The sequence below is a fragment of the Juglans microcarpa x Juglans regia genome, chromosome 1D (assembly GCF_004785595.1).
Source record: "Juglans microcarpa x Juglans regia isolate MS1-56 chromosome 1D, Jm3101_v1.0, whole genome shotgun sequence".
Lineage (NCBI taxonomy): Eukaryota > Viridiplantae > Streptophyta > Magnoliopsida > Fagales > Juglandaceae > Juglans > Juglans microcarpa x Juglans regia.
The window spans coordinates 37,158,226-37,181,630 of record NC_054594.1 but is presented as its reverse complement, the minus strand read 5'-3'; the positions used below and the strand labels follow the sequence as shown (position 1 = coordinate 37,181,630).

The 23,405-nt window shown below is 33.8% G+C and overlaps 2 protein-coding genes across 3 annotated transcripts; both read left to right on the top strand.

Moving 5' to 3' along the window:
- The first annotated feature begins 458 nt into the window (after positions 1-458).
- On the top strand, positions 459-7,579 carry LOC121252332 (putative E3 ubiquitin-protein ligase XBAT35). Of its 2 annotated transcripts, XM_041151944.1 has the most exons (11): positions 459-922; positions 1,083-1,197; positions 1,464-1,544; positions 1,677-1,765; positions 1,851-1,942; positions 2,163-2,244; positions 3,265-3,367; positions 3,466-3,540; positions 3,844-3,929; positions 6,238-6,942; positions 7,271-7,579. In XM_041151944.1, the coding sequence occupies exons 1-10, from the start codon at positions 821-823 to the stop codon at positions 6,907-6,909; spliced, it is 1,497 nt and encodes a 498-aa protein (XP_041007878.1). In that variant the 5' UTR covers positions 459-820; the 3' UTR covers positions 6,910-6,942; positions 7,271-7,579. The 2 variants fall into 2 exon arrangements, with proteins under 2 accessions (XP_041007878.1, XP_041007885.1); XM_041151951.1 differs by lacking the exon at positions 3,466-3,540.
- Positions 7,580-17,214: 9,635 nt separating this feature from the next.
- LOC121252363 (protein LIGHT-DEPENDENT SHORT HYPOCOTYLS 4-like) lies at positions 17,215-18,904 on the top strand. The gene has a single exon (XM_041151961.1). The coding sequence runs from the start codon at positions 18,089-18,091 to the stop codon at positions 18,668-18,670; it is 582 nt and encodes a 193-aa protein (XP_041007895.1). The 5' UTR covers positions 17,215-18,088; the 3' UTR covers positions 18,671-18,904.
- The last annotated feature ends 4,501 nt before the right edge of the window (positions 18,905-23,405 follow it).

Below are 23,405 nucleotides of genomic sequence, written 5' to 3'. Positions count from 1 at the left end.
TTTTATTTTTTATTTTATTATTTTTTTTTTGCTTAATGATTAAGTACTTTTTAATAATATCATGCGTGGTCCCGATCAATAACATACAGTAGATCTGCCAACCAAGATCTGACGTGTCACTGCGTTATTTAATGTCAAAATAATATAGACTTATTTTGGATTGCATTAAGTGTTTTAAAAAATACTTAAATAATCTAAAAAAAATTTAATAAAAAAAAAAAGATTATTTGAGTGATTCACATTAAAAAGTACGTTTAATGCATTTTCTTCGAAACGCATCGAAGGTACTTTCTCTGACAGTGCAGAACATAATTTAAATTTAAAAAAAAAAAATTATCAATAGAGAAAAATATCTATACAAACACATATAATTACCGAATAATAAATAATTTTTTAATAAAAAAATATTTCATGACTAAAATATTTCTCCAACTTTACAAGCCGCAAAATTATAAGTTATATTCACAACCACAATGGCTAACGTAATTTTCTCAGGGAAAGAACTTGGAAATTTCCTTCTTGACTTCCCAAAGATCCTTCTTTGCTAAGAAATGCGAACCCGATTATTAATTATCAAAATAAATATATTTAATTATTATTATCCATCTCTATTCCATTATTAGCCTTCGATTGTCGAAACGCCTTTGTGATCCTGGAGGTTTCTCTCTTGATTATCCATAAGGCTCGAGTTTTCCTCTATACTTCTGGATCCGTGTATTTTCCAGGAAGTTATTTTCCAGGAAGAAGTTCACGACTTTCCTGGAAAATATATTTACTTTTTCCTTCAAAACCCGTGGGATCTCACGCTCTTGGTTTCAAAATGGGACAACAGCAATCCAAGGAAGAGCTGCTCTACCAGCAAGTCAATTATGGGAACGCGGAGGGCATCAAAGCCCTTTGCAGAGAAGGTGCAGGCCTCGAGGTAATTCCGTGAAAACAAAACAATTTGATCATAGTTCTCATAGTTACCTTGGTTTACCCTTTTTCTTTGGTAGTTCAGCGGATGGTGGTTTTTGAAAATATGTCTAATTGGTGAGAGTGATTGTTGGGATTGGTGTTGATTCTGGTGTTTTATGGTGCAGTGGATTGACAGAGAGGGGAAAACCCCTTTGATTGTAGCATGCTTGAATCCGGACCTTTATAACGTTGCAAAAACTTTGATAGAGCTCGGCGCCAATATCAATGCTTATCGACCTGGTATTGAGATTTTTACTTTTTAATATTTTATGATCTGTGCTGTCTTTCCTAACAAATTGATACAATTTTATTACTTACGCTTGCTACATTCGTTGAATGAAGAAATTCGTGCTTAAGGTATCATAGAAAAACTCATCTTTAGTGCTTAATAGCCCATGCGTGCTTTTATTAATTATAGATATCATATAATTGCAGATCCATGCATGTGAGTGTGTGCTGAGTCATCTTGGGTTCACTTCATCCATCAATTTTTTAACGTGTTGTAGGTCGCCATGCTGGAACTCCTTTACACCATGCAGCTAAAAGAGGCCTTGAAAATACTGTGAAGTTACTACTTTTGCATGGAGGTGGGCTGTACTTTCATCATATCAGCAAAGATTTGCTATTGAAATTGTATTTAAATCTTAGGGTAGACCAGCAAATATGGTGCTTCCTCCCATTTTTGGTACACTAATAGATCATTTCTGCAAAACTTTCAGCAAATGCGCTGTTAATGAATGATGATTGCCAAACTCCTCTTGATGTTGCTAGGGCCAAGGGGCACAGTAACGTAGTTCGTGCCATTGAGGTATATTATAAGAAATTTAGTGTTGGAAAGAATTTTCCTTTCCTTCTTTTAATCCCAAAGCATATATTTTTCCATTTCTCTGTAGGGTCATATTTGCTTATTCTCTGGTTGGCTGCGGGAGCTTTATGGGCCAGGTTTTCTTGAAGTATTGGCACCTCAATTAGTCTCAAGAAAAGTGTGGGTTTCATGGGATTTCTTGTACATTTATTCTTTTTTATTTTTACCCATTCATTTTTTATGCCCCGCCCCCCAAACCCTCTTTAATTTTATGGTTGGACTTGCCATAGGCTTGCATTGATGCAGTTTTTTCTTTACCCCTTGTTTTCTGGACTATTTATAGGATAGTGTTCTCACAACTGTTAGTCCCTCATGCCTGTTATTATTGTATTTCTTGCAGTTGGGTTGTCGTTTTACCCTGTGGTTCACGTAATCCTATGAAGCCTTTTAAGTTGGAGCTTGCAATATACCCGAGTTTACAGGTATAATAAATTTTGTAAACCATTCTGCCCAAGAATTTGATTGACATATGATTAATTTAGGCACAATTATGACGGATGCTTCTAAATAATTTCTTAAGCTAAATTAACTCAACTTAATGCTTCAAAACTCCTAAAATATAATTGTCTCTTTTTTACCCCTGGGATTAGTCGGGATGCCGTTCTTGGACACCCCGTGCCAATAAAAAAAAAAAAAAAAAACAATTGTCACTTTTAGATCATACTTTTCTCTTGTAAGTTGAGTTGGTCCTCTATTTTCTCATCACAGTTAATGTTACCTGTTGGGCTCAGTCTTTGTTTCAAGACTACAAATTAATTGTCAAGCTCGATACAAAGGTTTTCATGATCAAATTATTATTATTTTTATTTCACCCCAATTTCCTGGGATTAGAATTTTGAAAAAATGAAACCAGATAACTTATTCTTGTAAGATGATCCTTGGAGCAAGCAAACCTTGCTGTCAAATATGCTATTACCTCTCGTTCTTCCACTAGTGCAATTAAATTTATATTGCAAAATTTCTCCATTTTATGGGTTTCTCCTGAGCAGATCATATCTTCGCTTGTCTTTTAGTTTTGCGCAGTAGCTATCCCTCCAGTGTCTCACATGCATCCAACTCTGGTTCACTTCCTCTGTTTTGCTATTTCAATATCTCTCTATAGTTGCAATTAGTCTGGTTTTGTATCAATAGCCACTTGAAGCTATGTGTTCTCAGAAGTTTGTGAAGCACCATTTTCCCTGTTCCTTTTTTTCAGTTTTTATTGTGGGTACTTTGAAGCAATTTTGGGTTATGAAAAAGATACCCAATTTGAGTCTTGCTAATATCTTCACTATCTTATTGTACAATCTTTGGATTTAGCCTATTGTGAAGCGATATATCTAGTGCCTGTTTGCACTGATTGATACAATAATGTGTCTCTCGTTATTATGTTTTGCTTCTGTCTTTAATTAATGGGTCCCTTTTTTCGATAGCCTTATATAGTGCATTTGATGAATGAACAGGTTGCCCAGCCACGTGCAGTTATCTCATTATGGAAAGCCAATTTGGAAGAATCAAATCTACTCCAGTCTGATCCTTCAGTGATAGTACATGATACCTCCACCAGTAATTTCTCATTTCTGAAAGTTGCCTTTGGGGAGCTTTGATTTTATGTCTCATATAATAGTATCTTTATCATAATTTAATTTTATGTTCATGCATAGTGTCGAGAGGCAGGAGGCGGAGACGATGTGTTTACACCTCCCGAGAGGCGAGGTGTAGCCCTCGAAAACTTAGGCGTAAGTATAGTGAATGTTAAATTGTTCAAACCTATACTGAAATAATAAAATTGAATAAATAGTTGCGATAAGAATATTAACAATTAGAGAATTCAAGAAGCACATAACATAAGACTATTTATCCTCTATAGTTTAGTAGAAGTTGGGAAATTATTATTCCAATTCCGTTCTCCAGCCTCAAATCCATAGTAGTCTTGCCTGATACAATCTTGGTAAAAATCAAATCTTATTTATTTATTTATGTTATGCTTGTGAGTTTGCTTTGCCAATATCTATGTTGATATTAGGATGCTTCCATTGCAGAAACACGCATTAAGCTTGCACCTGCTAGTGAAAGTGACAAACAACAACTTCGATGGTTTGTTGATGCATGCAAGGGAATTCCACAGGTACCATGCACCCTTCTCTTATGAATGTTATTCTTCCATCTGATGTGTAAGGCAAGAGCAGAACTCTTACGTGAGACTTAGGATGCGTTTGGTTGTTGAAATCAACTCAATTCATCTCAAACCAATTATTAATGGGACCCACTACTTTTTCAATTTCTCGTTAAAAAGTTAAATTCATCTCAACCAACTTCATACACTCAAACACATATCTCAACCTATTTACATTCAGGCCTCGTTTGTTTTCGCAAGTAAGATGAGATGAGTTGAGATAAAAGTTAAAAGTTGAATAAAATATCGTTAGAATATATTTGTTTAATATAATTTTTGTTTTGAAATTTGAAAAAGTTGAATTATTTATTTTATTTTGTATGGAAATTTGAAAAAGTTGTAATGATGAGATGAGATAAGATGATAGGAGTTATAAAAATAAACGAGGCCTCAAACACCTCAATGAGACCCACAAAACACTACTATTCATAGATCAACTCAGATCATCTGAGATTACCTCAGCATCCAAACGTAGCCTTTCACGAGTGTATGAGGCAATCTTGAATATTTTTTAAACAAGTATTACAACTTCTTGTAATCGTATTGGAATAGCTTAAATGATTTGCTTACCTTAAGCATAAATGTGGAAGCACCTTTTCCAGAGCCTGTAAGATTGATGCTTTTCCTCCAGATAAGTTGCACTAGATCATAATTCTATATGTTACTTGAGACATTAATGATCATAAGCAGGGGTAAGGGCGCGGAGGTTGTGATAAATGATTGAAATATTCCTTACTGAGGCCATATATTACATATTTTTATGTGTGTGTGCTGTTCTGCATGACTACCATTACATGCAGTTAGCCTAAATGACATAAGACATAAGGTCTGGTTTGGATAGAGAGATGCTTTCATATCATCTCGTCTCGTCTTATCTCATCATATCTCATCTTAATATTCAAACACCACAAACACAAGCACTTATCAATTTCAAATTTTCAACTTTTTCATCTAATCATTACTTAATTATAACAACTTTCCCAAACCTCCAAACAAAACACAAAAAACAATTCAACTTTTTCAAATCCCAAAACAAGAATTATATTAAAATATTATATTCTAAAAATGTTTTAACTTTATAATATTTTTATTCAACTTTTTCTCTCTCCATTCCCAAAACCCCATAAAACATTTTAACTTGAACCATTTCTAACTCATTTCATCTCAACTCAAATATCTCACTACTATTCACAAACAAATTTAATTCATCTCATCTCAACTCATTATCCAAACCAAGCCTTAAGATAATAACCTAATAGGAAATAGACTTACCCTTTCTGTGCTTTAAGTTGGCTTTGCTATTGGGTTCAACACAATGATTTGGTTTATACCTAAAAGTGAGTTGTTGGCCAGTAAAGATCATACACAATGATGGTGGCATAATGGTACGACAATTGTGAAAATGTTTCACAACGTAAGATACATGCGCGTATAAAGAATAAGAGGTTTGACTGTTCGAAGTTGCATATTGAATCTTTGGAGGAGAAAACCAACTTTCTCACTATTATTTAGCTTTCCTTGCGTAAGATATCAAAGGACTTTAATCTTGTTGTTTTAAAAGAGAAGCCATTCAATGGGAATAAAAGGGCATTAATTCCCTATCATCTGCCTTCAGCTACTTTTTCTCCTGCTTTAATTCAATTTCAGCTCAGAAGTGGCTTACTTCTTTTTTAACTAGCCTTTCGTGGCACCTCATGTATATGAAGCCTTACCAATTCCCTAGTATAATTTGCTTTGCTTGGAACTTTCATACACTGTTAAGAGCTGACATGTTGACCTTGCTTCCATTATTTGGTTCTCTGGCACATGCAGAATATAAATAATTAGTATGACATTACTTGGTCAAACAGCTCAAAGTTCAGCTTGGCTGGACTTGTTTACCCTGCAGACAGAATTTGGCCAAAATATTTTAGCATGTGACATTTATGTGTGTGCATTTTGTGCACGTGCATGTAGATTGGTTGCTTGCTAATATATATCCTCAGTTGGCCGAGCCTCTCAAAATACTACAGTGTGTTCCCTGATTGAATTAGTATTATATCTGACTATTTTAATAATTTTCATGTGGTTAGGAACTTCAGCATTTTACTCGGAATATTTCTGCTAAGATATGTGGAACGTGTTGAAAATTGTATGGAGACTTTTACTGATAAAAATAATTGTATGGAGACTTTTGTTTAGTAGATATTTATAAGGATGCTTGAATGCTTTGGACATTTTTTTCACCTTTAATAATGAATAATTGTGTGGGACATTGCAGGCAATGCATCCTCCTGCATTTTTGCATAATAATCAGGCCCCAGTTGTTCCAGCCACTGCACCACCAGCTGCTGAAGATTTGGAAATGGCAATGGCAATGGCTATCAGTGCCTCAATTCAGTCTGCTGAGAGACCATCTTTTCTCGACGCCCATCCAAGCTCTGAAGCAAGCTCATCCACTAGTTGGAATAACTCTATGAACATGAGCAGTCAGAGTGGTTTGGATGTAGCAATAGCACCTGCTCCAAATACTAGTTCCGAGTGGCCAGTGGATGAAAATGGCCCAGATGACAATTCAAGTCAGCAAACCCAGAACAACTACATTACTTCAACTCAAAAAAATCCTGACCCAGGTTTGGTCCCATCAGCTCCATCAATGGCTGATGAGATTGTGGAAGACGGTCCTATTCAATACCCATCAATTGATTCCACTCGTGTTGACTTGTCGTCCCAAATAGCCGAGGATGTACCTGCGACAACAGGTGAAAAGAAAGATGATGGAGGTGCATCATCATGTGTGATATGTTTGGATGCTCCAGTTGAGGGGGCATGCATTCCATGTGGCCACATGGTTGGATGCATGTCTTGTTTGAACGAGGTAAAAACCAAGAAGTGGGGTTGCCCTGTTTGTCGTGCCAAGATTGACCAGGTTGTAAGGCTGTATGCTGTTTGACCGTTGAGGCAGAATCTGGAGAAGCTCTAAATGGTCAGTGGGTTTTGGACACTACAACGAATTTTGTGTGTTTCTATGAGGAACAGTTCCTAAATATTTGGGGACCTCACCTGAGGGTTTCTGACTATATTATTGCCTTGCACCGTGGTCTCTGAAATATCACTTGCCTCTGTTGCAGTTATGGTAAGCTACATGAACTTTGATCTAAATCGCCAATGAAGGAAGGTGCTATGACCTCTAGGTCTGCGAGGCCAGTGATATCTCATAACCTCAGGGATAAGGTAGTAGGTAGTCAGTGAACTTCTAGGTGGTATCCTGAACCTAACGGGAAAAGTAATTTATCAACTGTTTAACTATGCAGATGTGAAAAGAAGTTTGCAATTAGAGAAAGTTGTCGGGAGAAATCGGCACTGTCTATCTGGATGTTATGCCTCCTGAATGAGAAGCACAAGAGCGAGGCTGCCTACGAAACACTCTACTTCTAGTACTTTGTAGTATGTGTGTGGACAATTTACAGTTATTATTGGAGCCAGGAGAGATCAGAGCATGATTGGGGTACCTAAAAGCAAGCCGTTTTAAGTTATAAGTCAATAGTTCTATACAATATACTTGTGTATGGGCCAATTGAAACCAGGAAGATTGAGATTGGTGTAAAAAAAACTGTTGCATATATTATTTGCGTTACCGTCCAGTATCAATCTTTTTTGCCCGTTGCTGCATTAACAATAACAACAAAGACAATGACAGCTACCAGGATAAGCACGAACACGACGGGTCTATGTCCTAGTTAGGGGGGTCCCTGAGTTGCTTTCTCCATGGCCACGCCCACTTTACAAGTTGTTAGCACTTTTAATTAAACACATATTTCAAAGCACATTTGCAGACCTTGTAAAATGAACCAACCGTAACCCAAATTCCCCTTTTAATAAGCAATTAATTCGTGAATGCTACATCAATGCCGATTAATGTTGTTTCACTGTTTCAGCATCCCCACCAAATCGTTCTACTTTTCTGTTAAGCTTAACCCACCAAACCGTTACATATCTTCGCAAGTCCCTTTGACTCAACAACACAATGCATGTGCATCAGCTCTGAATATGATCATGACTCCGGTTTTGAGCTTGCTGTGCATCCATGATCCTTCACCGCATTTTTATTTTTTGCAAAGAAAAAAAAAACACCATTTGATTAGAGGACAACGTGAGATAGTGATAAGCAGTGTTGAATCTATAAAAAATTTTGAAACGGGGAGCCAGGTGAAAAGAGATATTCTTCTTTTGCCAAGGATTTCTTTCAAGTCATATCTAAACTTAGGGAGGGCTTTATGAGGATAATTTGAAAATCGAAATTGTTTCACATCATAGAGCTATACAGATCTCAGACATTAAATAGTCTGAGCGCGCTCACCTGATTTGCCTTTATTGCCTTCATTGGTAAATTATAATGAGCACAATAAATGGCCATGTACAAAAAAAACTTTAGCTCATAGCTCAGGACCAAAACAAACCATGATAGATAAACCGTACTTTTCAGGGGCGTTTGAACTTTGAACAGAGAGGATATTAGATCTATTCCCATGGAGTTAAAAAAGATCATGGAAATAGAAGATAGATATGGAAACGAGGGGGGGAGGGGGTAAGTGGGGGGATAAAAGAAAGAAAACTGAATACAACTTTGATTTGACTCATAGGAAACTTAGATAAACTGCAGGTGCATCTTTAAGGCAACACAGTAAAATGATACAGAGAATTGAAAACAAAACTTCCAAGTTCATGCCAGTAAGTTGTAGGGTAGGGTACCCTAAATCTTAAAACCACAAACTTTCACTTTCCATGAAAATCTTTCAGCAAGAGTTAGCTGCTGCTCTTTTGAATGTCATCCTCGTACTATCGGGCAAATGGGTGTGGCGGATAGGTACGTTACTCAAAGGGAAGTGCGATCCATTATTGACTGAAAAGGTATGTACGTAGATTAGATTAATATGTTTTTTATTATTAATATTGAGTGGTGAAGCCAGCTGCACGAACTAGTTAGCAGCCACTAATATGATTAAAGCGTTTAGAAAGAATATTGCAGTAGAGAGGGCAGGCTGGCTAGGAAGGGTGGCCATTGGCCATTGCAGGAGGACCCCATGCATGCACTATTTATTGGTGCCAAACTTTTTGAGTTCACAGGAACGACATAGCCCTCATAGGGAGGGAGGAGCTATTACCTGGCTGGCCTTTTTTCTTTGTCAACCACAAATTAGGCAGGAAGATAGTCATTACTCATGATTTCGAATGTTGGAGTTGTCCAAAAATGAATTTGGTCTGACTCCTGAAGAGATTCAACCAATGGAAACATTGCCCTTTTCTTTTTGCCCTACGTACATTTACCGGCTTTTACACTTAACTATGTGTTGCCAATACACTGTACGTGTTGTTGGCGCCTAGCTGCTGCATGCCAGCGTGTTATCATGTCTTCCTCTTCTTTCTCTCTTCCTCAGTACCAAATAATTTATGGATGTTCAATATTGCTTCTTAAGATTAATTTACGGAGTTGGTTTCCGTTTGTTTCACAGGAAAAACTAATTGGCATAAAATATTTGTAGTAATGAGGCAAGCCCATCCTTGTTCACACACAATATAATATAAAGTTCCTAAATGATCTTTTTTATCGTTAAATATCAATTTTATTCGTGAAATTTGACTGATTAAAAATGGAAATTTCATTTCAAAGAAAAAATTAATTGATAGTTTGACCTGGGCTAGAAACCGTAATCGGAATCTGATTATCCAAATTTTGGACTGGAGTTGGGGAAAAAAAAAAAACAACAACAACGATGACGACGACTCAAATGAATGATAAAAAATCCGAGTCAGATGATATTGAGTTTTCAGATTACATGTTAATGGCGTTGAAATACCTTAAGATGCCAAATCAGTACAAAGATGGTAGGAAACCATGATCTTTCTTGATTGGGGCAATTTTGGACACATTTCGATATTTTGGTCATAACTTTAGCTACAGGTATAAGAATCGTGCATATGACCCTAATTCGAAAAGCTCTTTTTGACGCACACGTCTAGGCCACCCCCGAGCTACGCTCGAAGTGCATCTTTTTTTAGTCCAAAATCTACTGTTTTCCCCTCCGAATCCCTATTTTTCAGTTATTTTTTGCATTTTATGATAATATTTTATTTATCGTTTAGGAAATAATTCTGAACTAGATTTGAGCCAGATTTTTAGCATATTACTTTTTTAATTACGTATTTATTTTTGGTGTGGTTATTGGAATTTTGTTATTTTTGATAAAATTCTGATATTGTTGATTTATAGTTATTACAATCCGGTTTGTGGGTTGATTATGACATTCTTGAATTTTGATAATTTTAAATTGAACATTAGAGTCATTTTCTCTATATTTTAAATGATTTTCTTATCTTCCTTTCCTATAAACTAACCTGCAGAATAAAATATTATGTCCGGCATAAATGAATTACTAGTGTAAGACCTTCTTGCATATCCATTTATGCTTCGGTACTATTCTTTAGAATTAACGAGATTATTGATGCAGTACTTGCATTTTACCATGCAAGCAGCTTGTTGATCAATGCAAGCCCAAAAAGAAAGGAAAAGCTTTTTGGGTGCAAGCAAATTAGACTGTAAGTACTGTTGTCTTTTAACTTTTTTGCAGTTTTACAGCAAGGAAGGTACATTAATCTACTAAATATATATTGTACCCACAGCTTTTTTATAAGAATTGTCCTCACAGTTAGGAGCAGCATGAAGTTGAGATATCAGATCAGCATTTTACGGATCAGGTCAATGATAACTGGCAACTAATTTTATGATATTATCGAATTCTGCTAGCTAGTTGAGTGTTTTTACTGATCAGAGACTGGTTCCATTCAGCGAGCAAAACAACAGCTTGCGCCACTCCTGTTACGTGCTTAATTAATGTCACTTTTAGTTCACCGCTTTATATACATATGCCCACAGACCAAAATAATCAAATTTCGAGTAGTGCTAGATATATTCTTAGAGTGTATAAATCTTACATACTTTTTTTTAAGAAAAAAAAGAGATCTATTATTAATTAAAAAATAATTTATTTATGTGAATTTTATATATATTTAACAACTTTTTTTTAAAGAAATTATGCGTGATTTACACATTCTAAAAATATCAAACTGAATAGATTTGCGACATCTATGATATGCCCATACAATGCTTTTTCCATCAAAGAGTAAAAGAAAAGGTTAAAAGAAACAAAAGATATGCGGGTAGGGTTTGCCTCTTTATCCGCTACCCGTATCTTGTCTTCTTCATATCTTGCAGTAAAATCGATGTTAATCCCTTTGGTTAAAGGACCATTTTCGTACCATAATCGAACACTACCAATGATTAGGGCTAATAGGTAGCGTGTAATCAAAGAAATTCCATATTTTAATTATGTATGTTCTTTTTGGGTCTCAAAGAGGAGAGAATATTGGCCTCGCAATTTGATTAATGTGAATGTGTAATCCGTGTCTTTTTCTTCTTCTTTTGTAATTTTCTTTATTAAAAGCAATTGTGAAATCGGGCTATTTTTCGTTGGTTTAGCGCCTTAGGGGTTGGTAAACTTCAAAATAAAAAAAAAACTATTCATTATCAATGAGTTTAATATTTCTTTAAAATTGAGAGTTTAATACTATATACAATCACAAGATATACAATAAGATCCTTCACTGTCTTTAAAAGAATAGAGTCTATTATTAAAAGATTAATTTTTTTTATATAAATTCTAAATTTATCAACTTTTTTTAAAATGAATGTATAAGACTTAAATAATTTACGAATATATAAATTATTATTTACTTTCAAATAAAGAATGGGATAATTACAGGGTTCGGATCGATATTTACAAACAATAATCACGCTTTAGGCATATTGAATCAGGTAGACTAGTTTTAGAACAAATTAATCGTTGAGTTTGTGTCTGTTGGGAAGTACTTTACATGGAATTGCATTTTGTTAGCTTGTAGTATATATATAATATAGCACCAAAACAAAAAAGTCACATAAATAATCACGAATCTAGTACTATACATATTGCCTTTTTCCTATTAATAATCATGAAATTATTTTAATATGCATTATTTGAAAACTCTGTTTTTGTTAGGAACATTTTTAAAGAAGTTAAGAATATAAGAGGTATATCTCCCTTTTATGTAGTACAGAAACGTCCCAAATTAAAGAATTAATCGCTGATCATATAGTTATGTTTGGTGGTTAAAGTGATTTCAACTCATTTCAAACTAATAATTGATAGTATCTACTATTTTTTTAACTTTTCATAAAAATGTTAAACCCATCTAAATATACTTCATATATTTAAATACATATCTCAATCTATTTACATTCAAATACATCTCAATAGGACTCACAAAATATTATTCATAGATCAACTTAAGTGATTATCTGAGATCACATCAGCATCTAAACCCAATCATATTAGTACTCACATCTACTAGACTCAACAAAATATAGTCTATCATTTTTTCTAATAATGTAGTACTTACACCTTCAAATTGGACATTAAAATTGATATTTATATACGCAAATTTAATTACATGCATATCATAATATGATGTAATAAGCATCGCGTCGTTCATATGTTGAGACTATCTAATAGTTTCTCTAAGGGCATGTTCAGACATTATGAGAATTCTCAAAATTTTTAAAATTTTATTTTAATTTTAAATTTTTAACTTTTTCATTTAATTGTTACCTAATAATAATTACTTAAACACTAAAATCAATATAACTTTTATAAATCTCATAAAAAAACACTAAAATCAATATAACTTTTATGAACATTTAAATATAAAAAATTATATTTAACTTTATAATATTTTTATTTAAATTTTTTTCTCTTATTTTTTAAAATTAAATAAAATATTTTAACACAAATTATATCGTGAAATCAAATATTCAAATATACATTTTCCAAATATTTTCACTGTCGAAACGTGATAGTTTTAATGCCGGTGGAATTAAAGAAGCTTTTTTCAATTTTTTTTTTCTCCATAATTTTATTTGTTATTTGGTAACATACGAAGAAGTTGACTGTATACTGACGCAGTTTCTCACAGAAATCACTTTCAACTTTTGTCATACGAATAAGTTCTTGTACGTAGTGGAACAAGAAATTAAAATGGAGTGCTGCCAGAAGCATTATTTTCCAACGCAAAACAAGTCGTGTTTTAATTATGGAGTCTGCTACGTCAACCGACAAAAACTACTTATAAGCTTTTGTACCGATAGTGTTAAATTATTTTTCTTTTCTTTTCTTTTCTTTTTTAATTTTTTACAGTATTTTTTGTGTATTTTTTAAATAAAAAAATAAACAAACACAATATTAAAAAATATACATACACAAATATTGAAAAAGGAAAAAAACACACACATTTCGGTAATTTTTGTCTGTAGGATTCATCGGTGGCTATATCATTTTTCTTTAATTATTTTACATCGATTTTTATACTCCATATATATCGTGGATCCTACCTGACATAAATCGTGTGTATATCATTTGATTGACGTCTGAGACTTTCTATTTATACTTTATGCATCGTCTACACCTTGTTTGTCTACCTTTTTTTTTTTTTTTTTTTTGGTCTACCTCTTATGTATTCATTGATCCACTAATTAATTCCCCTCTTACTTCATTCCTATATGATTTTTTGTTTTGGGAAAATAATTCCTTGTATCTAATTTTATCAATTTGCTTTTACAAATGTTTGATCTTGAAAATTTAATTGGCCTTCTAATCTATTAACCACGCTCGCAAACACTTGAGAATAATGCCATTCTCTTCCAACGATCAGAAGAGAATGTCATCTTGATTAAACTTTTTTATGAGTCGTTGGACGCTCAAGACGTTACTACGTACGTATATGTGTACGCTCAAGTCCGTTTAAATATTTAGAATATATCAATTTATTTGTAAATAATAATAAAATTGTTTGACTTAACAAATTTTATTGGATTTTGAGACACGAGAGAACAAAATTAAATACAAATTTTATAAACTTAAAAAATTGTTTGATTATTCTATTTTAATATTATATTTATTTTGAAATTTAAAAGTATTATTTTTTATATTTTATTTAAAAGTTAAAAAAATTTATGATGATTAGATTAAAAATTTATATTTTTTATATTTAAGTGATGTTTGAAAATAAAATATTTAAAATTCTTCGAAAACAAATATAGTACCAGACAGACATGACCTTAATAGGATGCCGATTGTGAGAATCTCAATGAGAATGCATACATGATAAGTTTCTTGAGAATTACCACCATGTCACCTGTGTTCTAGGTTGATTGAGGAGGTATCAAATTAATGAAAATTATATTTATCATTTCCATACTCCATACACTACATATTATATATTTTTTTTTTTTTTTGACTAAGTGTCTATTATATAGATGATGAGTAGAAGAGTTTAATTAGTTTAAGAAAAATAAAATTAAAAAATTAAATAAATAAATAAATAAAATGTTGTGTGTATAGTAATGTAGAGATTATGAACAGTAAAGCTTCAAATTATTATTATGTTACCTTGCTCAAAATTTGCAAAACTATCACTTTGTAGACTAAAGTCATATATAATGTCTCCTTTATTTTGTTACGTACCACTTATATATCCTAAGTGTCATGTCCACATCTTCCCTTAAAATAAAATCCAAAATAGAGAAGTGGAAAAAAGGGTGGGCCAACTCGTTCTCCGTGTTATGCGTTTTATTAGTGCTAGGGCATAGGACTGAAAACCGACACTATTGATTTGGTTTTGGTTTTTGAAGGGGTAGTGCCGACCGAAACTGACCAGGGAGAGAAAATCGGGGGAGTCAGTTTTGGCATGATTTTGATCGGTTCACCGATTTCCCAAATACAAATGTAAAATTATAAGTCTAGAAGTCCAAAACTCAATCATGATCCTCGATTGGTATCGGAAGCAACAAATATGAAAATTTTTAAAAATATACTACATATTCATTGATTTAAATTATCAAAATTTCATAATAAAAAACTCTAAAAATAAAAATAATATCGACATAGATATACGGACTTCGGAGTCACAGACATAGAGATTCGCCAAGAGAGAGAGAGAGAGATCGGACGCGAGCTACAGAGATAACATCGGAGCGAGGTGGATCTCAACGGTGGCATGAAAGAGGAGAGAGGATGTGCGGCGGCCAGCTTCTAAGAGAGGAGAGAGTGAGTCCGAAAGAGAAACTGAGAAAGAGAGAATTGGGAGAAGGATGAGAAGGGGAGGGGGTCATAAACTCTAAATCCAAACAACGTTGTTTGATGTATTAAACCAAACAGCACCGTTTCATTTTTTTTTTTTATCTAAATCTAAAGTGTAAAACGACGCCATTTAACTCACTTAAGTTAAACGGCGTTGAGATATATATATATATATATATATATGTATATATAATATATATAGAGACGGAACTATTAAGAAGCCCCCCAAGATTTTTAAAATTTGATGAAAATTAAGTTTTAAAATGTGTTTTTATAAAGTAGACTATATAAAAATTAGTCCTCCCTAAAATTATTATTTTTTAACTTGGCCCCCTCAAAACAGGTTTTCTAGTTCCGCCCCTGAATATATATATATATATATATATATATATGCTATCGGTCGATTTAGCGGTTTGACATTGGTTCAAATCGAGACCGAATCAGCCGACGTCGGTTTTACCAAATTTCTACTATCGGTCGACCAGTTCTTCACTGGTTCCAGCCAGTTCCTGCCTCTAGCAACCGTTTCCCATCGATGACGGCCGGTAAGAATTAGGTCCTGTTTGGTTGTTGAGATGATCTCTATTCATCTTATCTTATCTCATTTCATCTCATTTCATTTCAACATCTAAATACAGATTAAATACAAATACGTTTCAATTTCAAATTTTTAACTTTTCAACTTTTGTATCTAATCCTTACTTAATTATTATAATTTTTTCAAATTTTTAAGTAAAATATAAAAAAAATTTCAATATTTTTAAATTTAAAAATAAAAATAATATTAAAAAATAATATTCTGACAATTATTTTAATTTCATAATATTTTTATCCAATTTTTTCTCATTCTTTTTCCAAATTTTATAAAATATTATAACTTAAACTATTTTACTATTATTCATAAATTATTTCAATACTACTAGAGATTTCTTATCTCAACTCAATATTCGAAAGCATAATTGATATATTATGGAAAATCTCGACTAATTACGCCAAAAGACTGTTTTTTAGCAGTAAAAACTTAATTACGTTACACTATCGCTGGCTAATCTTCACATAGATGATATGGTACTACTGGTCACACGTCCCATATTCCAACAAAAAGGTTTCCAAAAAAAGCAAATTAACGAGTCTTTCATAATCAGAATATATATATATATATATATATATATATATATATATATATATGAGTCATGCATGTACATGCATGTGATGCCACACAAGTAATTAATATATTTTAGAGAAATAAAATCTGCTATTAATATTAGATACAATTTTAAAACGTGCAAATTTTACATACTTAAAAAAAAAGGCAAGGTTTATTATTTAAAAAAATAATTTTTTTGAATTCTATATTTATAAATATTTTTTTTAGATTCTATATTTATCTATTTTTTCAAAATGAGTGCACAGGAAGCACACTCTATAACTGTAAATATCATTTTTTAAAATTATTTTTTTAATAATAAATCTTATTTTTTTCAAATGAAATATGCAAAATTTGATTATTCTGATATTATATCTACTAGCAATACTCTTTATCTTGCGATATACATAGCCAGGATCTTCACAAATCAACATTAGTACCATCATGAGCAAACCTAGTTATAACAAATTGATACAAAACATGAGTAGCAATTCTTTTATATGGAGTAGTGTCGCTACCTCCTCATATTGCAATTTATTTTTCTTTGAGAACTGTTACGTACAAGTGATTCTTCAGTAACTAGAGATGCTAATAATTGACACTGGCTTCTTCTCTCCTTTTTAACATCAGAGCCACCGTGTCTCTGTGGTGGTAATGTCCAGTGAATATACTGTTTCGAGCATGAGACGGCCATGGTTTAAGCCTTTAAGGTAGGAAAATATTAAATGAAAGTTGGTCCAGAATGAAAATCAGTGGAGGGTAAAGTGGTCTTTGGCAAAAAGGTGTTGTCAATCAACAAAAGAGTGAAGAAACAGAATCATGTTATTCCCTCCTATATTGTAAACCAATAACTTTGTCTTGTCCCCATCTATCAACTCTCTCTCTCTCCACCTCACTGTCAGACTCTTTCAATTCCCAGAAAAAAACCCTAAAGAACTTCCTTCCAATACCCAATTATGAATTACCACTAATCCCCTATCCACCTTCTTTCACTTGGTAGGCCAAGGAGGAATTCGCTACCCTTTTCTCGGAAATAAAATAATATCAAATAGAAAGGGAGAAAATCCTCTGCCAGTTTCTTCTAAACAATTTTTCAGAAACCAAGTTAAAGAAAAGGCACCCAACCAACGATCATAAGCCTTTCAAGGTTTCTAGGATTGATCAAAGAAAAGATTCAAAGAACCTCAAGGCAAACAAAGATTAAAAAATACATAAAAGGAAATTAAAACATTAAAAAACCAGGGTCATGTAGCCCTACTTTTATTTTCTCCTCCCTATATATCAATCCCGTCATCATGATCTTCCCCTACACCGAAATCTCTCTCTCTCTCTCTCTCTCTCTGTGCTGGCCTCCTGTCTCTCTTTCCCTCTCCCACAACAGGATTGAAATCTAGTACTCCAGCTGAAATTTACTAGTGATCAAAGTTGTTTTCGATGTTCCGTTTCTTCGACAACGGTGATCCCCAAAACTTGTTTAGTTTCAATATTATCCCAGATCTTAGATCTTGAGCACTCATTAACGCACATCATCTCATCAACTCCATCATCTCCTTATAAAAAAAAAAAAAACTCCATCGTCTCCTTATGCTTTATCTTACTCTTTCCATTTTTAGTTCTTTCCCAATTAGTACCTGTTTGGGCCTAGAAACCTACTCTCACAAGCCACAAAAACCCTTGAACCAGAACTTTAATTAGAAAAAACAAAACCGAATCGCACTTCACTTCAAGATCAAAGAAAATAGAAAAACTTCGACATGGATTCACTTCACGAATTTGACACATCAAACACAGATGACGGCCCGAGTATCGACTTCAGCACAAATACCATCATCACAAACCCAACTACCTTAGCTAACCCCGTACCACCATCTTCGTCATCCTCCACTCTAAGCCGCTATGAGAACCAGAAGCGCCGGGACTGGAATACCTTCGGCCAGTACCTCCGGAACCACCGCCCTCCGCTATCTCTCTCTCGCTGCAGCGGTGCTCATGTGCTTGAATTCCTCAGGTACTTGGACCAGTTCGGCAAGACCAAGGTCCACACTCAGCTCTGTCCCTTCTTTGGGCACCCAAACCCACCTGCGCCGTGCCCTTGCCCACTACGCCAAGCCTGGGGGTCCCTTGACGCCCTCATCGGTCGCCTCCGGGCGGCCTTTGAAGAGCACGGGGGAAAGCCCGAGGCGAACCCATTCGGAGCTCGAGCGGTGAGGCTCTATCTACGTGAGGTTCGTGATTCGCAATCCAAGGCAAGGGGGGTTAGCTACGAGAAGAAGAAGCGCAAGCGCCCGCCGCAGCCGCCAGCTGCATTGCCACCGCCTCCGAATACGAGTCAGTAAGATCAAATCATTCTGCATGGGACCATATTGGGTGGGAAATCGCATGATCTCATGGTAGAGTTCGAGCGCTAGCTCTTACTTTGCTCTAGCCTTCAATAAGTATTTCTAATCTTTCATTACATGATCGTCTCTATGTAGTTCGAGTTTCTTTATGTCGTTTCAGAAACTATGCTTAATGGTGGGTATTGAACTGTTGGGTCTTCTTTGGTTCCGTAATTCAAACAGCAGCAACAGCAGTAATCGCGGTAGCAGTAGAAGTCAAGCATGTAATAGGTGTAGTTTAATATCCAATTTGTCATAAATGTGTCGTCTATGACAAGTAATAATAGATTTGCAGATATTGTTTATGCTTTTTTTTTCGAGTGTTTCTTTTAAGTTCTTTTTGTTATGCATTTTTAGTATTTTAATAGGTATTGGAAATTCATTCATTCAGCTATTGAAAAAGGTGGATATAACTTTGCAAAGATCATGTGTCAGATTTGTCTAGCACTAGGTTTTTTTTCTTTTTTGATTTCATATATATGTGGGGCAGTTTGCTTTCTCCTTTTGCCTCTCCTATAACCCGCACTTTTCTATGGATTTTGAGTAAAAAAATAGAACAAAGCTCTTAACAGCTCAAACATGAGTCGTGTAACAGGTACTGTCTTATGTTAATGGGATGGATTTTCAGAAGCTACTTTAACTGCAAAGAGCTAGACTGCTTATAGTAGAGAGTTAGATCAGCTCCTAGTCTTCACGTACGTCTCATTAACACTAAAGAATGGGTCTTTGTCATAAAATAGTCTTTGTCTGATAATTTATCATGCAAATCAATACCCATTTCTGCATTGTGTCATGTCAGTTTTAAATGAAGAGGAGATTTTTTTTTTTCAAGTAAATATATGGACCCCAATATATAGTGATTTGCCGTTGGAGGTCTTCTAGATCTCGCACAGAAGGCGAATTCCACCAACAATTAAACCAACAAGCGCGTCCATAGGTGGCAAGTCCGGGGCTAATATTCATGGGGTAAGTCCGAAGTCCGAAATTGGTATCTGTATTCTGTAATTCAACAGCTAGCTAGGTGCCCTTTTCAGTTTTTTTTTTTTTTTTTTAATTTTTGAAAATAAAAATATATTTCTCTTGGTGACTTGGGGGCACAATTTACTACATAGTTGAACATGAACCATATATTGGCTCTATGGTTAGCTGATCATGATGCTGAATGTTATTTTTGTTTGCCACGATTAACTGATGATCTGATGTCTTCATGAATTTCGATCAATTAGCTCCATCAATAAGAAACCCTACTCTTCTAAATGAGTTAAATAATTGTGCATGTACTTTGAGTTCATGGTGATATGAATACTTTTAGATATTGCTATAGTAACCAGCAGTACTACTTTCCCACCATTCATACAGGTGATCTTATATTATATCGGATTACGTCAAGATCTTCTTTCAGTCGAATCAAGGGACCCATCTATAAGAAATTAACATATCTGAAAAGAAAAAGAATTATGAAAGCAGTGTCTTTATAATGAGTTTTGATATGTACAAGCAAGTTTACGTACCAATCTGCATACTAATGTTGTTGCCTTAAATTCAAATTAGCATTGTTTTCAATAAAATCTACTTTTTGACCAATTATATTGAATTGGTGCGCGTATTAGTGCACAAAATCGCTTACAATCAGATTTTTCCCTTTATAATACTAGGAGTTTTTGTTTCTTTGCATACAGGACTTACTTTTCTTTGCCATCTCTAATATGTTAATCTTTATCTCAGCGGGCAGCGCGCGCCATAATCTTTGAAATATGGTTTTCATTAAACGTCCGGATATATTTGAAATGTGTTGATGGAATTACCTTTTCTTGTCCTTTTTTGTTGTATAATTAGGTCAACATACAACCATTATTATGAGTACTAAATTATTAAAGATTCTTGGATTTTAAGAAACTATGAATGGTATAGCTAGTGGGTTCTCATGTTTAATATTGAATGTTATAAATGCTTATCAATTAAATTGCCTTGTGATTTAGAAAACATGACGTGTGTAAATGCATTGTTTAATTCGTACGTTTTGGAGATTGATCTTATTTATAATGAGCTAATTAAGTCGTTTGATTTAACAAGAATCGCGTGCTGATGGTGATCCTGCTGGATTGTGAACATGCTACTTCATCATCTTTTGTTTTAGGTTTCATCTTTTCTTGCCATCATGAATTCATTGCATGTCGTACCTCGACTTTTAGTTAGAACAAGAATAATTTATTCATGTTGAAATGGGTATTAATATGCTTAATTTCTTTCTTGTTTGAAATTGATCATGTTGCTAATTTTCTGATTACAACGGATCTATTATCTTGACTATTGTATGCGGTGGTGGAATTATAGAACACTAAGGTAGCTAACTATATATATATATAGGGGCCAAATAGATCATACAAGCTAAATATCAAAATTGACTTGCTTGAGCGCATGCATTAGCTTTCTTTAAGAAGAGTGTTCCACTTTCTTATATTATATGATTGAAATATGATAACTTGATGAGGCTGGCCTAATTCTAATTTTGACTTCACTCCTAGTCAACTACTCCATAGAGTTGGTTTATTTAGATAAACTTGCATTTCCAGTTATTCCATGGAGACCGTTTGGATATTTAGAATATCTCAGTGTTTCTATAAATAGTAGTGAAATGGTTTGAGTTAAGATATTTTATTGGATTTTGAAAAATAAGAGAGAAAAAGTTGAATAAAAATATTATACAGTTAAAAAATGATTTGAATATTATTTTTATTTTGAGATTTGAAAAAGTTGTATTATTTTTTGTGTTTTATTTGGAAGTTTGGAAAAGTTGTAATAATTTGATTAAATTAAATTAGATAAGATGAAAAATTTGAAAATTTGAAATTAAAAAATATTTGTGTTTGAGTGATGTTTGGGATCAAGGAAATATCTTAAAATACTTGAGAATAGTTGTGTTGCCTAATGTGCCCTAATATTTGATTTGTTTTTTAAGGAATTTGACAGTCTCATATCATGATTTATACATATGCAAGTGATTAGCCACTAGAGGCAAATCATGTCATGCCGAAGCATGCAGTTGTTTTAACCTTCACCTTTATTTTCCATAATAACTCAAATCTCTTCTATCTTTCCTTCCAAAGTACTTCTGTAGTATCATCAGAGAGGAATTAAGTTATTCTGCATGTCCTTCTTGTTGGGATTTTAGAGCCTTTCTTTCTATTATCCTTCTCCACCCCTCCTCTTTTGAATGATCTTTGGTTGTAAGCTAGGATGTTTGAGTAGATATTCCTGCAGTTGTCAATGTGGTTTTTCCCCCAGCTTGAATCTCCGAAGGCACTTCAGCCTATATTACCTGAATTTCCTACATATTGAGATCTCATTGATTATGTTTAAACCTGCATATATTTAGGGAGTGCCGAAAACATGATAATAAGTATAAATGAAGTCTACTGTGTAAGCAGTAGCGCGCATATATACCACAGAAAGTGTAATTCGATCCCCGCTAATAATAATGTTGCTTGATGTTTGAACTTATGCTATATCAATGCGACACAATGAGGAATATTCTATGTATGTAAAGGGAGTTCAACTTGTATAACAAGTCATGTCTTGATCAGATCCTATAGGCTATACTTGGTAATTTTGTTTCCTAATGCCGCATAGTGTTTAGAGGGTCGTCAATCAGAAGGCAATATTATGATGTTTTATAATATTAAACAGGCAAAATATAAGATGAATTGATATGTCGCGGCTTTAATGGGGATATGTATATGTTGATAATTGTTAAACCTCGTTTTTTTGGGGTTTGCCATGTTGCTGTCCTTCGAGATAATATCGTCTAGTACCAATGCTGTTGTTTTGATGCTGGTTTTAGGTGGTCTTGGTGCTTCTTGTAGTTGGCTGGAACCATCAGGTTACTATGCAATGCTTGTATAATCTTTTGGCTATATATTTTTATATATTAATTAGTAAAAAAAAAACCATGATTTCATGCGAATCCAAGCAAGCGGTTGACAATGAATGTTTGGCCAGTAAGATCAGCAGTGATTAATTATCTAGTACTAGGTGGAAGAAACTCATGTAGGCTGATCCATACAACCTTACTCAGGTAATCACCAAGCATGAGGCCAGTCGAGATATTAATTTGTTGGTATATCTCTGAGGATATGGTGCCAGCTTATTGTCTGCATCCTTTCAATTAATGGATCTTCTTCAATTCCATCTAGGTTACATAACTCTCTGATTGTCCCTGTTTGTTTTAAATTACTGTATACTTGGACTAAGATAAGTGTTAGATTCACAAAGAGAGCTTATCACAAAAGTAAAATTTATAAATTAATGTGATTAGATTCAAATGTGATACAGTAAAAGGTGTTTTTTAAGTTATGATATTTCATATATAGTAAGGCACATTATTTTGTAAGCTTACTTTTATGAATATTTCCATCATACCAAAGTCCAGCAACTTCTGACCACCTGTGAAAGACATGGATTTCTTTATTTATTTCTAGCGCTTTTGTAAATCATAGAACCTAAACTTATTATACCTTGGTATGTTTGCAAAATCATCCGGACCGCGAATACTGAAGGGCAAGGGTCTCTGGTTTTTAAAGTGAGATGATCCCGTCTTATTATAAAATTTCTCATAATTTCATTTTTAAACATCATTCAAATAAAAATATTTTTTAATATCAAATCTCCAATTTTTTTATCTAATTATTACAAC

Bases quoted from the DNA above. Each gene is read 5' to 3' on its own strand.
- LOC121252332 (XM_041151944.1), top strand. From the start codon at position 821: ATGGGACAACAGCAATCCAAGGAAGAGCTGCTCTACCAGCAAGTCAAT. The intron at 1,198-1,463 runs GTATTGAGATTT...AACGTGTTGTAG, and splicing joins TATCAATGCTTATCGACCTG to GTCGCCATGCTGGAACTCCT. The intron at 1,943-2,162 runs GTGGGTTTCATG...TATTTCTTGCAG, and splicing joins CAATTAGTCTCAAGAAAAGT to TTGGGTTGTCGTTTTACCCT.
- LOC121252363 (XM_041151961.1), top strand. From the start codon at position 18,089: ATGGATTCACTTCACGAATTTGACACATCAAACACAGATGACGGCCCG.